At 39.4% G+C, this 17,961-nt stretch overlaps 1 protein-coding gene across 1 annotated transcript; it reads right to left on the bottom strand.

Moving 5' to 3' along the window:
* Positions 1-4,889: 4,889 nt before the first annotated feature.
* On the bottom strand, positions 4,890-17,134 carry Rcd1 (Reduction in Cnn dots 1). The gene is made up of 9 exons (XM_090103837.1): positions 16,740-17,134; positions 15,572-15,655; positions 14,643-15,219; positions 12,001-12,356; positions 7,259-7,447; positions 6,919-7,012; positions 5,743-5,773; positions 5,415-5,440; positions 4,890-5,209 (listed from the first exon to the last, which is right to left on the bottom strand). The coding sequence occupies exons 1-9, from the start codon at positions 16,803-16,805 to the stop codon at positions 4,890-4,892; spliced, it is 1,743 nt and encodes a 580-aa protein (XP_089959963.1). The 5' UTR covers positions 16,806-17,134.
* Positions 17,135-17,961: the final 827 nt, after the last annotated feature.

The following is a 17,961-nucleotide window of genomic DNA, read 5'->3' as shown; positions in this document are numbered from 1 at the left end:
GGATATAACCAAGTACTGTTCGTGAGCCTGCAGTGGTTTTTTTTCATGATACAAATTCTTAATTTTACTCAATATCGACGTCCTCCAAGTTTTGCATACACTGATCACGAAAAAAACACTTAAGCAACAAAATTACGTCATTATTTTTTTGCTTAATTTTTCCTCAGAATCCATGTTTTCTTCTCTAGCTTCGTGCCGCCGGCATATACCGCTTCGCTAATATGAGCATTTTGTCAATGAAAACATAATCTTACGATAGCTCACGTGCTGGTGGCAAAGTTGGGCGGGTTGCTTGTTATGGGTGTACACATAAATAAATAAATAAATAAATAAATAAATAAAGCTTTATTTGATCCATAAGAAACAGTAGTTGTTACAATTACAGTTTAAGAACAATATTAGAACAGTTTAGATACAATCAAGATAATAATTTAAGTACTAGGTAAGTAGGTTTCTATATGGACCCCATACGGGTAAAAGCCTCCCCCAAAGAATGCCACTTGTTCCTGTCTTGGGCTGTGTTCAGCCAATTTCCGCCAGCAACTGCTACTATTTCGTCAGCCCATCTGGCCCTTGGTCGACCCCTTGTCCTGGCGCCTCTTGGCCCCGACCATTTCACTGACCTGAGAGTCCATCTTCCGTCTTTATAACGAGCCAAGTGACCCGCCCACTTCCATTTTCCCTTCAGTGCAAAACCTAAGGCATCACATACTTTTGTTTTTTTCCGAATGTCGGTGTTCCTTATTTTATCTTTAAGTTTGATGCCTAGGCAGCTTCTTTCCATTCTTCTTTGGGAAGTCTGGATTTTATATCTAGTTTTGTGGTCGAAGGTCCATGTTGGGCACCCATAAGTGAGGCAAGGCAGTAGTGCTGTGTCCATGACTATTTTTTTAGTTGCTAGCGGAAGTTGTGATTTCAGAATCTCTTTAAAGCTCCAGAACTTGCTCCACGTAATCGCCACTCTTCGGTTTACTTCTTCAAAGTTTCTTTCCTTATTAAAAGAAATCTGTTTGCCTAGGTAGATATATTTATTTACGTACTCGAGAGGGGAATCTAGTAAGATGGGCGTAGCAGTGTGGTTCGTCATTATTTTAGTTTTATCGAGATTAATTTCCAATCCAATATTTTTGCTAGCCTGATTAAGTTCATTGATCATCTTACTTAGGTGGTGAGGGTTTTCCGCAAACAATGAATGAATGAATGAATGAAAATACTTTATTTGCACCAAAAGCAAGGAAAACAATACGAAAAAACACATACAAACAAACACGTACAAAAAGGCGGCCTTATCGCTAAAGCAGCGATCTCTTCCAGGCAACCTTTAGTCGAGGATCATGAGAATTACGTTTTATGATGAGGTTGATGGTGCAGAACACAAAAAGCATTAAATAAATAAATAAACATAGTATACATATACACACATACGGATATTATAAAGATAAAAAGTAAATATTTAGTTGCTTTTTAAACTCATTCAATGACCCTGCCCTTCTGATCTTATCGGGCAAACTGTTCCACAGCCTGATAGCACGGACCGTAAAGGAACAGTCATAGAAATTAGATCTATGAATAGGAACATGTAGTAGGAGTTTATTACAGGATCGCGGGGAACGGGTGGTGGAGTTCAGGAACTGGAAATTACTTTTAAGGTAGGAAGGCGTATTTGGACAGAAAAGGATGCAGTACAATAGGTTTAGGATATGAGCATTCCGGCGGAGTCTGATAGGGAGCCATATTATATCATCGGCAAATCTGAGATGACTAAGCATGTTTCCATTCATATTAATGCCTCGATTGGACCACGGTAGTTTTTCTAATACGTGTACACATAGAGTCTTAAGTATTCAACTATTTGAAAAAAAATGCGTCTGGAATTTTATAAGTATTTTTTACCAACTCAGCGTATGCCAAACTATAACCTCCTTTGAGCTTAGTATACCAACAGTGGGACACCCTGTATACCTACGGTCTAAAAATTTAAACCTCAGACTTATAGTTATGTATTTTAAGCAGGTAATTATCTAAGTGAAAGCAAGTCGTTGTACGCAACAGCTACGTCGGCCACATACAAGTACAATTACAACTTGATAAAAACTACACTCGCATCCACGCTCAAAAAGAATAAGTCTGGCTACGCCGTAGCCCGTACGCGTGTAGGCATAGTTTTTCAATGAGCAAAACACCACTCGGACTTTTTTATACTACTCTTTGCGCTAATAAAAAAGTACACATTTACACATATCATCTAATAGAAGATTGGTAATTTTGCTTTATACTCACTCTTAATATGAGATCACACTTTCATTTCAAAATATTTCAATCAAGATTTTGAAGTGGCCATCCAGTATCGTTGCAATCTTTTGTTATACCTATAGTCCATTGAAATTTTACATTTTTTTGGCCTACGAAGCCTTTTTTGGCCATTTTACGAAGAAATGATATCAGACCATTTTTGTAGTTTGTTTTTCGAGAAACAACTTTTACCTACAACATTTTTTCATTACGTTAATAGCTAAGGTTTTACAGCGCTCTGAAGTGAGTACTATTTTTCAGTACTCTTAACTATACGTATATTGGCTATTGGCTCTTTTCCCAGACTCCAGAACAATGGAAACACACTGCATAACATTTCAGACCTGCTTTTCGACTTAAAAAAACGCGCTTCCAGACTCTACCTCCTGGGAGGTGGGGAAAAGATTCAATAATTAATAATATTGCAAAATTAATTATTACAAATACTATAATACCAAAAAAAAAAAAAACTATTACTGATAACAAATTATTATAAGTACACACGTATAATATATGTATACTGTATAGTTAAGGGTACTGAAAAATAGTACTTACTTCGGAGCGCTTTAAAACCTTATCTATTTACTTAATGAAAAAATTTTGTATATAAAAGTTGTTCCTCTAACAATCTACAAAAATGGTCTGATATCATTCTTTCGTAAAATGATTAAAAAAAGTTTTGTTGAGAAATATAAATAGCTCTAATTTCTGAACATCGCATTCGCTTATAACTTTTTTATTTATAGTTCTACGACAAAAAGTTACTGGATCAAAGTTGTAGAGAATTTGCAACGAATAATGTTAAGAATTTTTTTATCAGATAAATAGTTTAAGAGATATATCTTAAAAACCATTTCAACCGCTATTTTCAAGATGGCGGCCGTGGGACAAGGGTGGCGACCCCACAAACTTGGTTTTAGCTGCACACTGACCCCCCCTACACATCACAAAAATAAAATTACGTCCTCTAAAAAACGCAACCCCAAATGTAACTTTTCAATGGACTACTACATATTCACCGTAGATATGTGATAACATTGTACAGTGCGTGGTGGTTTTGAACATAAACGGAACAACATGTTCTTAAGAGTGGAAGTTCAGGGGTTCGTAAACATCCGGTTTGTTACTCACGATCCCATTTCCGCGTCATTAGTGAAACATTAAACATTTATTCTCGATGTAAAACATACGGCATTCGCCGTGATTGTTAGGAGTTTATATTACTGCAATCCCGTGAAAAGAAAACACTCACCGAATTTCATCATAAAAACGATCAATCTTAAAATCTTCCGAAAACAACATTCGATCAAATCCTCAATAATTTTGGGCTTATAAACCCACTCCTGCCTGCTTAAGGTGTAACTAACAGTCATCAACTGATGGTGCTACTATTTGCGATCTATTGCGATACTCACTGTCATTCCGTTTTTGTATTCAATGACAGCAGCAGTGACGCATCGTCTTTTAATGGTGCGTCGCGCTCTGATGAACCTTCTATTGATGTTTCCAATTTTTTTAAAGCTACTGCATAGCTTCTATCGCGGGCCTTGAGCGCGGGGACCGAATCTAGAAATTCCGTAACGAAAAAACCTCACGCTCTCCACTCCGACGGGCCCGGAGGTGTGGCTTAAAGGCATGCTATGCAATAGCTTTACCGCGGCAGTCCCCGAGTGCCACACGTCTTTTTTTTTAATAGTCACAAATCAATCACTTCGCTATATATCACAACATCAACACGGCTTCTTTCGGGGGCGTAGCGTGGACTAACCTTATACTTTATATGGACTTTCCTTTGAATGCTATAGGTGGTGGCCTGCAGATGGACGCCGTCTGTGCTGACTTTTCAAAAGCATTCGATGAAATGAATGAAATAAAAAATAAACAATGCTCAAAATTTGTACCGAAAGAAAAAACAATTTCGTTATGTTTTTATCGTAATTTATTTTTTTTATCAAAATATACGCTTAAAATAATTTTAAAGTTTACAATTTCGAAAATTTGGTTTTATTATTTTAGATGACATTTTCGTTTACAAATAATACAAAAATTCCATCGGGATATAAAAAAGAAAGTGTTCATATTCATCATAAGAATGTAACATAGCATTTACATCAAACGAACATAGAGCTAGAGCTAGAGCAAGAGCATTCTTTCGTTATCTTTTAGTGTAAACGAAAACTCGTATTCAGTGTTGTTCAGTATTAGAATATTATTTTCCAACGCACTAAGAACAACGAAAGAACGCTCTACGCCTGTTTACACTAAAAGATTTGGACACGGTGGGGTCAGAATGAGCATTCGCTCGTTCGACGTAAACGCACCGCAATACGTCGCAGCTAAATACTGATCCACATTACAAAACGTGAATCACCTCAGCGAACAAAACTAACCTAAAATATTTCAGGTTCCAATTCTTTTCGAAAAAGTAATCGATCAGTTTCTATAGGACACTTTCATCCAAAAATTCAGCCTATCCTTTAAGGATTTAACTTCTCACGAAATCTGCTCTTAAGTAATGCAACAATTAATATTTAATAAAGCACATTCGTTAATCACACGTCACTATATCACGCGGCTAGCCCGCGGCGCCGGCTCGTCTAGTCGGCGCGGCGCCGCACCACGAGCGGCGCGTGGCCGGCGCGCTTGGCGACGATCACGCGCGTGTACGTGACGCCGCGCCCGCGCCCCGCGCCCTCCGCGCCGCGCCCCACTCCGCGCCCCGCCCCGCGCCCCGCGCGCACCGTCAGCGGCGCGGCCGACAGCGGCGCCAGCGGCGGCGGGCCGGCGGGCGCGGGCGGCGGGCCGGCGGGCGCGTCGTCCGCGAACACGATGGGCAGGCGCAGGATGTCGGCGGGCGCCAGGCGCGCGCCCAGCGCCAGCGGCGTGCCGCCCGCCGCGCGCGTCACCACGCAGCCCTCTGCAACGTACTCGATGTTATGCTTCTATATATGTATTATGTATTATTGACGGACGGGTAATGAACGAATTCTTATAATTTGGAAAAAAAAACGTGTTCGACTTTAAAAATTAAATTAATTTTCGACTTTAACGCTAAGAGTGAATGTAATTATTTTCGAGTGAACGAAGTCACTTTCGGCGCTATCGTTCTACTTTATACTCACCTACGATCTCGATCACCCTGTTGGCCCTGAAAAATACAACGTTAGGCGTAAGGAATAGTAAAAAAAAGAGACAAATTGTGAGCACACGTTCCTGAAGTGAAACTTCTTTGTCAATATTTAAAGACATCAAAATCGTCGCCTCGCTCTATGATGTGACGGTATTGCCATGACGCGACCTTGAAATTTTACTCACAAGTCACAACGCGTCTAAAGAAGTTTCACTTCAATAAACTAATATAAAATATTAATATAAATCAAATTTATTTCTATATTATTAATAAATACTTAATCAAAATATTTTATCTGTAATATATTAAAGTAAACGTACCCAGAAGGTGTCGCAGTTGCTGCATCATCCACTGCAACAAACAAGTAGTAATCTTTGCAATGATTGTGGATGGATTTTGGACTTAACTATATAACAGTGTGGAAATTTTCGATGGGCCCTGGAGGGAAAGTACTTGAAATACTGAAGATAGTGAATTTTGCTGAAAGGAAACATTCCTTTATTTTTCAAATGAAATAGAACTGCATTCAAAGATTTTCGAAAAATTCACTTGCTTCCGGGAATCAAACTAACTAAAAATGGAAAACATTGAAATTTGTTATTTTATTCTTAAAATCGACTCGGACAATGTTAAAGATAATTATTTCCTAATTTTTCGTAAAAATATTTACTGTTAGAAATAGAAATATCTCGGAATTTAACATTTTTGTTGTGTCATCAACAATATGCCACCATAAAGAACGTAACTAATTTTTACACTATTTAACTAATAAATTCTTCAAAATGGATACATTCATTTATTTTTTTCTGAAATAACAGATAATAATTAAAAGTAAAACATATGAAAAAAAAAGAAACCACGGTAAAAGTGAAACTGTTCGAACGGTTCCGAACACTGCTTTGTGTAGCGCATGTCGCGTAACGGTCGGCTGCCGAGTAGGTATACCTATTCGGCAGCCGCGATACACGCGACATGCGCTACACAGACCAAACAGTTTGAGACGATGTAATAAAAGTTTCACTTTAAATACAAAATAATAATCCAATTGTAATACTCCGGTCTTGCACCGGCAACATGTTATAACGTCCTACTTAAAAACAAAGAAAATATTTGCATTTAATTATTATTTATTTATTACCAATGAAACTATTTTCTTGCTTAAAATTATTACCTACTTTGAAGAAAGTTATAACTTGTTGTTCACTTGACAGACGGACATTTTGGACGTTGATCAAGGCCCTTTATTAGGTACTCCATAAAAAAGTTTATATGTACCTATGCATTTTTATCATTTCAATTGGTGTTAACAAAGAAAACATAGATGAAAACCATCAGCGATAAGTATATAAAAAGGGAGTTTTGTTCAAGTTCCTTTTAAAATCACATTAATATATTATAACTCGTATGAATCACCTTCAGTATGTATATCTCTACGTTTATAAAGTATAAAAAACGTCTTCAATTTCAATCAATGCGGATAGTCCCTGGCGGCTCACCTGTGCAGCCGTCGGCGGCGCCCCCCTCCCCCTCCTCCCCCTCGCCCGCCTCGCGCCCCTCGCACACCCGCACCGCCCACCGCGCGCACTCCTCCTGCACGCCCCAACATACACATTCCAAAATTATACATGCTCTTCGTTTTTTATCAGTGAATTAACAATGTAAAATAGTAATCACGAAAAGAAATCGCACCAAGTACCGAAACACTGACCGGTGACGTTGCCGATGAGTTTCGGCCCGCATAGGGATGCCGTATTATAATGACTACGTCGCCCGCCCTAAATATGCCGCCCTAATAATGCCGCCCAGCAGCAGCAGGCGGCGGCGGACGGTACGTACCGCGACGGCGGCGTCGAGCGCGTGCTGCGGCAGGCGCGCGCGGCGGCGCAGGCGGCGCGGCAGGCGCAGCGCGTCGTCGGCGCCGCCCAGCAGCAGCAGGCGGCGCGCGGGCCCCGTGCACAGCGCGCCGGCCGCCCCGCGCCCGCCCGCCCCGCTCGTGCCGGCCACGCACAGCAGCGGCAGCTCCACCTGCGACACGCGCGGCGATCAAAAACGACGACGCATCTCACGCGGGACGAATTTTTCGGCTTTTGGGGAATATAGGGGGTATTTTTTCTCCAAAACATACCCGTAAAAGGACGGTTCGTCCTAAAAACTAAGTTCGAGTTAGACCAAATCGGCGTCCAGGGGCCGTAAATAACATTTTAAAAAACAACACAAGTTTCAGACGATGGAGACGAACTCATTCTTATTGGCCATTTGACCAAGTTAGCCGGTAGGCACATGATCGTAGTACAAACAAACACTAATCAGTCGTCTACATTTAATCTGTCAGAAAATACGTGATGTCGAGAATAGCTCCTAGATCTCTTACTTCCGTGACGCGTTTTATTTCATGACCGGAGAAGGCGTAATCGAAAATAAGGGGATTACGTTTTCTGTTGAATGAAATAATTTGACATTTATCGGGGTTAAGAAATAATTGATTGATGCTGCAGAATAATTCAAACTCTGATTGCAATTTTAAACCATCTTCAAGTGTATAACTGTCATAAAAAATTTTGTATCATCGCCGTAAAGCAGATGGTGTGAATTTTGAAAACAAGAACCTATATCGTTTATATAAACAGTAAACAAGAATGGACCCAAATGGGAACCTTGTGGAATACCCGAAGGAATCTTTAGGAATCCAGAAGTGTAACCCTTATGTGCGACAGCGTGGCTTCCATTAGAAATATACGATTGAAGCTAGCGGAGAAGGTCACCGTGTATACCAAACTTGGATAATTTCATTATGAGTGTGGAGTGATTAATTTTATCGAAAGCTTTTGAAAAGTCAGTATACACGGCGTCCACCTGCAGGCCGGCATCAGGAACATTTAAAAGAAAGTCCAAGTTTCGGTTTAAAGAACTTTATTTATCTCATAAAATAAACAAGAACAATACAATGATCTTTTGACTTTTACACATATGAGAAATAACAATTTTGCAGTTAGTATAACACAATCAGCTATCGAAATTAGTTAAGTATGTCTTTAACTTATTTTTTAAAATAGTAATTGATGAGGATTCTTTAATTGCTTTAGGCAAACTATTGTACAATTGTGCTCCCTCAAATCTTAAGTTTCTCTTACCGTATAGAGTTCTTATGGTATGGTAATTAAAAATGGTAATTCAAGGTTATCACTCTTTCGTGTGTGGTATTTGTGGGATTTTTTGTTTAGTGTTATTTGTGTTTTTATAATATTAGATAGAATATTTTTAATCAGTATGCATGTGTGATATTTATATAATTTATTTAAATCAAACAATTTGGTACGGGAGTATAGATCCTCAGTTGGCGTTAAAAAATTAAAGTAAAAAAGGATTTTTACTAGTTTGTTTTGAATAATTTGTAGTTTTTTTAAATTAGTAGGCGCCGATTGCCCCAAACTGGGATAAGATAATCTAGATGTGGTTTAACAAGCGTGTTATAGATACTATATCGTAATTTAAATGGTATATATTTAGCAGCATTTCTTAAAGCCCCTGTAAGTGGTATTAACTTAGATCTCACGTGATTTATGTGTGATTTAAATGTTAATTTATTATCCAAGATTAGGCCAAGATATTTTTCTTCGTTAGATCTGTTTAATGGTTGCGAGTCTATTGTAAGAGGTGGAAAATAAGATATTTTTTTATTTTTGGCTGCATAGATTACATAAGAGGTCTTTTTAACATTAATTGTCAATAAATTTAACTTTAACCAGCTATTTAATAAATTAAGATCATTTTGAGCAACTTTAGTTAAGTTGACTGCTGAATCCCCGAAGTAGAAGAGACAAGTATCATCAGCATACAGTGATATGTTCCCTGACAATCCAGCGCTACTAATATCATTGATATATATCAAAAAAAGCAACGGTCCTAAGACAGAGCCCTGAGGGACTCCATATTTGATTTCTACGGGATTTGATACATAATTATTAATTTTTACTATTTGATACCTGTTGTTTAGGTATGAATCAAGTATTTTATACGCTGAATCGGTGTTTAATAAGGAAAAAACGAAATACATGATTTTAGGTACTCCTAATATGGTCCGTAGGATTGAGTGCGAGAATCCGATCGTCGCCGTCGAAAATAGTTCAATAGAACGCGTCAACGAGGCTCGAAATTTAGGAGTAGTTTTTGATGAAAATCTTCGGTTCGAAAAGCACGTAAATACAACCATTGCAAATTGTTTTTATCGCCTCAAGCTGCTGTATCGTATTCGGGAACACCTGAACGTCGAAGTACGAATCCGACTACGTGAGAGTTTGGTACTCTCTAAGTTTAACTATGCCGACGTCAAGTACGGGCCCAGGTTACTACGTCGTAGTAAGAACGCGATACAGCGCGTTTAGTTATATATATTTTAATTTTACTGTGTTTGAATTGTATTGTCTTAATCTAATTGTATTGTGTGCATGTTATTTTTTGTGGAGTCAAATAAATGATCTTTCTTTCTTTCTGAATCAGTTATACCTATATTTTTTAATTTATTTAATAGAATGGGGTGGCTGACGGTGTCGAATGCCTTTTTAAGATCTATAAATATTCCTAAGGCTAAGTGCTTCTTATCTATATTGTCTTTAATTTTGGAAACAAGATCAATTGTAGCTGATAGTGTATTTGATTTAGGACGAAAACCGTATTGATATTCAATTAGAAAATTTATTTTATTTAGGTATTTGAGCAGACGAGTGTATAAAACCTTTTCGAAAATTTTAGATACAATAGGCAGTACTGAAATAGGTCGATAATTTCCAGGGTCAGATTTAGGTCCAGATTTATAGATAGGTGTCACTTTAGCAGCTTTTAAACTGTCGGGAAAGACACCATCAGCTAGGCATTTGTTTATAGAATTAGTGAGGTCACCTATTATAAGATTCTTTATACATTTTATAATTTTGGTAGTAACGCCGTCTATTCCAGCAGCTGCATTGTTGTCTAATTTATCTATAATTTTAGATATTTCATTTTTTGTACATAATTCAAATTTATCGAGCCTAATTGCAGTAGAAGTCTGATAATTTTTAATAGTATTTTCCGACAGTGTTGATGCGGTGTTATTATTTTGTAATTTACTAGCCAAAAGAGTGCCTATAGTAGCAAAATAATGATTGAAACAGTTACAGATTTCAGTTCCTTTTTGGATTGTTTTACCGTCAATAATTAGATTTGGAGGAACACAATTATAGTCTATTTTATTTTTTACCAAGGTATTGATTAGCTGCCACATCTTCTTTGGATTATTTTTACATTTATTGAAAGAATCGTAATAATATTTTTTCTTTGTGTTATGTATGGTTGTACGAACATTCAGTTTTGCAGCGTTATGTTGCATGTGCAGAGTGGTATTATGTGGGACTCTTAGATATGAATGCCATATTCTGTTTCTATCTTCAATCAAATTGAGTATTGTTTTATTAATCCAGTCAGATTTAGGTAAATTGGCCATTTTGTATTTTGTTATTTCAGCACTTCCAATTTTTTCTTTAATAAACGTCTCTAAATTAGTATAGTAGTATCTTCTTTTTTCCAATTACTTAATTCAATGCTTTTATATAATTTATTATAATCAATTGCTATGTATTTATTTTTTTGTTTCATGGGCGTATTGTGTTATGTAAGTTTATTTATTTAAAACACACACTAACATTACAGTCTCCCAATACGATAGTGGTTTCACATTTAATTGGTTACATTAAAATTAGAAATATTTAATATACAAACTAAAGACATTACTTTTTATAGCATATTACAAATAAAGCTACTCGCGTATGGCCCCCGCGTATTAAATTAGCGCTCGTATATGTACAAAAGACGCCAACCAGCCATAATTCAATTCACGCCGTAAACTGTCTGGAAATAAGGCCCTTCGCTCATGGAGCTACTCAAAAAGAACTAGTCACAAACTCAAATTACTAACGAGTTGCCTGAGCGTCACAGCCCATACATGTTCTATGGAGATTCGCACACGACGCGACTAGATACTAACTGGTGACTTGGTGAGTAACGCGTTAGCAACAAATCACGCGCGACGCGTCGTGTCGGTCTCCACGCTACTGGTTTCCCGAGTTTCTTTGTTTTTTATGATAAAAATGAACGAGCAAACATTGACAAGTGACTGAAACCTTATAACTTGAGTAGCGTTGTATGCGAGATACAATTTGTAACTGGTTTGTAATCGTAATTACTGATTAGTTCAGTCATTTTTGAGTAGCTCCATGAGCGAAGGGCCTAAGAGGTCATAATACTGCCCCTGGTCGCGTATTAACTTTTAGCTCTTATTTCCGGACAATTTACGCTGAGAATTAAACTTAACGGTAAATTCATATTATTAACGCAATAGCTATGGCTGGTTATCGAGATCATAATATGAATTTGCCAGTCAGTTCAATTCAGGGCGTAAACTATCTGGAAATAAGAGGACACAATACGGCCACAGATCGGATGACGGCTCAGGTTCACCTCGAAAAATGTTTCTCGATCCTAACCTCTATCGTATTATACCACCGCCACTGTCGCTCAACGGGACAAGCTAGACGCGGGCTCACCTCGGCGAGCAGGTCGTCGGGCGCGTCGCGCGGCCCCTCGGCCGTGAGCAGCGGCGGCGCCAGCAGCAGCAGGCCGCGCACGCGCCGCGCCGCCGCGCCGCGCGCCAGCCACGCCGCCAGCGCCGCGCCCGCGCCCCAGCCGCCCAGCAGCACGGGCCGTGAGCCCGCCGCCTGCAGCAGCTCCCCCAGCGCGCCGCGCGCCGCGTGCGCCCGCCCCGCCACCTCCCCCCCCACCCCCTCCAGCGCGCGCACGTGCAGCAGCGCGCCGAGCCGCCGCCGCCAGCGCGCGTCCTGCCGCGCGCAGCCGCTGCTCACCCACGCGAGCCACGGGCCCTGCGCCGACCCGTCCACTGCCTCTGTTGGCGACGACTTCCCTCGTTAGGATCCGATGTGCTCTCGTTACGTAACGTACTTTTGTTACGTAACGGCACTTGTGTGTGTGTGTTACGCTCAAAAATGAAATCGGTCATCCGGCGAAGAACATTTCTCTGACCTTACGACGCCACGGTCACCGGTAAAAGATTCACATAATATTATACTAGTATCGAAATCGTTTCAGTCTCACTGTTCGGGGACGCTACGTGGGCTGCTGCAGCGCCCCCATCCTATAGGGCCTTTCATTAAGCATGGGTCGATGTTTTCGTGCTGTGGTGGCCACTGGCCACGTCCAGTGGATCGACACTTAGAACATCGTTTTGGTTATGCTGACACTATCGTTTGATAATAAACTCTTAACTAGTATCGTAAATGTAACAAACGTAACTGGTATTGTGGGGGCCGCGCGGCCCCAATATCATTTTTGCATCTAGCAAGCAAATTTTAACTATGTATTTGACTAAATGCTTATAAATAACGAATAATAGGCTCGATTTACGAAATCAACTAATCAATATTCTAACCTCCTTACTTAGTTATTATAAGCGATCAAAAAACGGTAAACACTTCTTGATAATATTTCTTCTTCTGTTAATGATATCTATGAAACTTATCGTTTGGAAAGTTATAACAAATAATAATATTATTTTACGCAATCTAGAAATCGTGGACCGATCGGGCCGTTCGGGGTTCAATGGGTTAAATAGTTGTAAAAATAAGAAACAGACAAAATCGTAATGCCAAAAAACTAACATAACTGGTATCGAGGGGGTCGCGCAGCCCCCAACACTAAACTTGTATACCAGTAAGGCGATGCAGTAAGGTAAGTGCTACAGTGCTAGTACAACGTCAAGCATCGACTGCGTATAGCGACGTAAGGAGAATACTTAAAACGGTGGTTACCCACGATGCTTAGCTTAGCAGAAAATATAGAAAATATGACGATTAACATAGTGCTCATATTAGTTTGTACTTATCCAAGAAGTTAATATTGCAGCAGTATTTAGTAAAGTCACCATTTAGTAAAAAAACAAATATTTATAATGTTGGTCTCTCCGTTTCTTGTCAATGGTTAAAGCTGGAAAAACTATCGGACGCGACTTATAGGTATCTAGATAATAATTGTTCATTGAGACATAAGTCTTGGACAAACTATAAGACGTAAGTCGTGGACGAGTCCTTGGGCTCACCTTGAGTGTTCGGTCGGACGCGAATCTGGCGCGCTGGATGTTTGATACTGTGCACACCTTTAAGTCGCGGCTGTAATCCGCGCCCGTAACTCGCGTCCCATAGTTTGTTTCCAGCTCAAGCATAGACAACTTGATTCTGATTTGTTGTTTGTTTTCGAATATATTTTCGTATATAACGTGATTATACAACAGAAATCCCGCAAAATATTTCAAGCATAAGTAATGTAAATCCAGTTCTATTCACAGTCTACTCAAGCTTTCGTCTACATCTCTGCCGGTGGAGATATTAAAATGAAAAAGAAATTATCCATTTTTGCTGTTTATAGTTGTAATACATATTGTAGTGTTTGTGCCAGTATAGTGCACACGGTCGAGAGTCGACGTGCGCCTGCACATATCGTGTGTTGTCGAGGCGTCTTTCCAATCTATACCTAGCCAGAACGCAACCATTAAATAAACATTTTTTCTTTCTTTCTTTTCAACCATAGGAAACTGCTCGTGTATATATTGTAATGCTGTTTTTAAGTCTGTGATTACAATATATACACAATATACTGGGTGTCCCACTATTGGTATACTAAGCGCGAAGGGCCTTGTAGTTTTGCGTAGGTACACTGATCATGTAAAAAATACTTAAAACAACAAAATTACGTCAAAAATTTTTTTGTAAATTTTTCCTAAAATCCATGTTTTCTTCTCTAACTTCGCGCTACCGGCATATACCGCTTCTCTAATGTAAACATTTGTCTTTGAAAACATAAATTTAAACGATAGGTCACGTGCTGGTGGCAAAGTTGGGCGGGTTGCTTGTTATGGGAGTACACAGAGTTTTAAGAATTCGTCTATTTGAAAAAAATGCGTCTGGAATTTTATAAGTATTTTTTACGTATTCAGCGTATGCGAAACTATAACCTCCTTTGAGCTCAGTATACCAACAGTGGGACACCCTGTACACATACTTAATGAAAGACCATATATTTCATGACTTTATAGACAGACCGTCCGACCGATGCGCATCAGTCTGTTCGATTTCAAAAATATCAACAGTTCAATGATACCGGCGGGATCGGTACGCACCTCCGACGGCGTCGAGCGGGTCGGGCGGCGGCGGCGGCGGGCGCGGCGCCAGGCGCTCCGCCAGCCGCGGCACCGCGCGCCGCAGCTCCGCCAACAGCGCGTCGTACAGCGCGCGCGGCCGCCGCGGCAGCAGCGCGAGCAGCGTGCCGTGCAGCCAGCCCGCCAGCGGCCAGTGCGCCGCCAGCGCCGCGCGCAGCCGCGCCGCGCCCTCCGCCGCCGCCTCGGCGCGCTCCCAGCGCCCCGCGCCCGCGCCCGCCAGCCGCCGCAGCCGCATGTCGCGCAGCGCGTCCAGCGCGGCGGCGGCGAGGCGCGCGTGCGCCGGGCCGGGCGCGGCGGCGGCCACGGCGCGCTCCCAGTCGTCCTCCTCGGCGTCGTCCTCGTCGTCGCTGGGCGGCAGGCGGTCGGCGGGCGGCGCGGGCGGGCCGCGCGGCGGCGTGACCACGTCCAGCCGCTCGCCGGGCGCGCCGGCGGGCTCGCGCGGCGCGCGCGGCTGCAGCAGCGTGCGCACGTGCGCGTGCGGCGGAGGGCCCCGCTCGCGCGCGTACGAATGCTCGCCCCATACCCCCGACCGGCCCTCCTGCGTCGTTCCGATTATTATTTGAGAATGATATGAATTTCGGTTTAAAGTTTAAACCTTGACGAAGTGATAGAGATCAATGCGGGTCGGTCTTGTCGGTAGGTCGGTGATCTGGTATAGTTCTGCATATTCACAAGGATGATTAAAGTAACTAAGTGTGATGCGACATGGATTTCATGAAATTAAAACATAAGTTTAAACATGCATTAAGAAATTTTTAGAACAATTTATTAATCGATGCAATGTTTTTGCAGTAACTGTCTAAAAGTCTTCTTTTATTTTTATAAAGTTTTATTTGAGTAAGAAACATTTAAATGGGATACATTTGTCAACTGGTATAGTTTTTATATACCAGTTCATCACTGATGGCGAGTGTGTGAGCCACGAGCTTCTCATGCAGAGACACTTCTGATGTGTCCATGGCTTCCGATAAGTCCTGGAAAATTTAATTTTATTCTGATTACAATGATTTTAATTGTTATTGAGCAGCGCCGTAACATAACATTTCATAACATTCTGAAATTGCTGCATTTTATTTTAAGACTAGCTGTGCCACACGGTTTGCTACATTGCTCCGCCCCTGTTAGTCTTAGCATGACGGTATATAGCCATCCTCGATAAATGGGCTATCTAATACCGAAAGAATTTTTCAAATCAGACCAGTAGTTGCTGAGATTAGCGCATTCAAACAAACAAACAAACAAACTCTTCAGCTTTATAATATTAGTATAGATTTATTTATGGGCCTTAAATTGTCAGTCCTGAAAAAAATTATATCGGACCAACCAGAAGGCGCAAGCTTTCAAATAAAGTTTCAAGAAAGCATCATTGAATTTAGTTGACCCAGTCAATAGATCTGAGTAGTCTGCTAACAAATACTTGTTGTTTTGTATATGGTTGAAACAAAAGATACTTAAACAAACATTGATTGTTTTATATTGGATGTTGGTACAATTATCACTGTTGTTTTAGATCTATATACCTACTTATTGCCTAAATTGAATAAAAAATGACTTAGAGCCATAACGCCACCATTTGTACATTTAACTTTAATAAGATGTTAATACCTAAACGGCACTGATTAAAAGAGGCAATATAGAATCAAGCAGGAAAATAATGAAATGGGCGGTAATAATAATTATTGAACATAATATAATATATGTATATATGTATAAGCAATTCTGTAAACAAGGAGGTGGTAATATTAAATATAAATTAAATAACTTCCAAATATGTTTTTCAGCTGAAATATTTAAATAACAGCTAAAAAATTAGTTCCCTTTATTAATAAGACTGATTGTACAATGAAGAATAAATAAATAGATTGTAATCAAATAGGTTACTGGATAAAAATGTTTTGTAATTAAGGCATGATAAACATTATTTAATTATATAGAATACAAGACTGAGAACTGATTGAGGTGTGAGGTTGAGGTGTGTGTAACAAACATCACAAAAGAAAAGCTTCATGAATTAAACAGCCAGCCAGGAAATAATTCAATAAAAATAAATATTCTTACCTTTTTCAGTTCAATAAAGTCTGGAAACGAGGAGGAACATCTTAAACCCAAATCATATACAGCCATTTTCATAAACAGAATTGGTTGTCTTGTATAATAAACTTCTTGTATATAAGAGAGGTGAATATGTATTACTTAATGCGACTAAGGTAGGTACCTACTTAGGTAATTTACAAATGATAAAAATCAAAATAACCATATTAATTGAAATAACAACAAATGTACTGAATCTAGTAACTGTCAAGTGTCAACCACCACCATTCACACGTCTTCACAGTTCACAGCTATGGTTCAAAGCAGTGAGCAGAGCCACAGAGCAAGTAATTGAGCAGAGCAAGAGGTTTATTCTCAGAGGAATTAGGTTTATTCCTCTGAGGGTTTATTCCTCTGAGCTTGAAGTATTGTCAATAGACATGGGTAGGTAATGCGTGTAATAGTACAAAAGTAATATCACTTTGACACGTAATGCAACATCACGCATTACGCATCAGTTACAAACATCACTCGCATCACTCACTTTTTTTTATTTTGTTTTACATTTGCTTGCGTTCATTACAATTATTAACAAGCAACATAAAGTACGTGGCCAAGTATGAAGGAAAATCAACTACATTTTTTAAATATTTACTTAAATTGTAATTTTACGATATGTAATAACTAATAAGTATTGCAGTTATTATTGCTATTTTTCAATATGATCTGTAATACTTCACATATCACCTTAAACATTACTCGGTCATCATTTCATTAAAAACAATGATATTTTATCTATAGATACGTTATATACTCACAATATATCCAAAAAAAATGCTTCATATGCAGTGTCAGGCACACACAAATACAATTTTCATTTTACTTAATTTATTACATTGACAGACTGTATAAGAGAGATGGCTTTAATAAAATGATATAAACAAAAAAGACAAAGATAGTTTGTCACTTCCGCGCAGGTGTAAGCAAAAGTCATAAGAATTCACCAATTAAATATAAATAAACAAATAGTTGCCATGGTAATTGGCATAGACTAACGACACAGAAGGTTCAATGATATAGATGTTAGGTTTCCTGCACAAGTAAATAAATGTGACAATTTCATTTACTATTTTATGATTATTATGATGTCGTATTAAAATGAAAAAAAAAAACTTTTTTGGAGATATAACGTAACGGCACCAGTCTTGTACAGATTAAGGAAAAAATTGAAGTTTTTTGCAAATTTCTC

The sequence above is a fragment of the Colias eurytheme genome, chromosome 7, assembly GCF_061535395.1.
Source record: "Colias eurytheme isolate Ceu_HAF_F1 chromosome 7, ilColEury1 Martin Lab GWU primary, whole genome shotgun sequence".
Classification (NCBI taxonomy): Eukaryota; Metazoa; Arthropoda; class Insecta; order Lepidoptera; family Pieridae; genus Colias; species Colias eurytheme.
The sequence above is the reverse complement of the archived record's forward strand: the minus strand, read 5'-3'. Positions and strand labels throughout refer to the sequence as shown.

Excerpts from the sequence above, each read along its gene's own strand:
- Rcd1 (XM_090103837.1), bottom strand. The coding sequence starts at position 16,805 with ATGGCTGTATATGATTTGGGTTTAAGATGTTCCTCCTCGTTTCCAGAC. Across the intron at positions 7,448-12,000 it reads CCGACGACCTGCTCGCCGAG|GTGGAGCTGCCGCTGCTGTG; the intron begins GTGAGCCCGCGT and ends CGCGTGTCGCAG. Across the intron at positions 5,774-6,918 it reads CGCCGCCGACGGCTGCACAG|TGGATGATGCAGCAACTGCG; the intron begins GTGAGCCGCCAG and ends TGTTTGTTGCAG.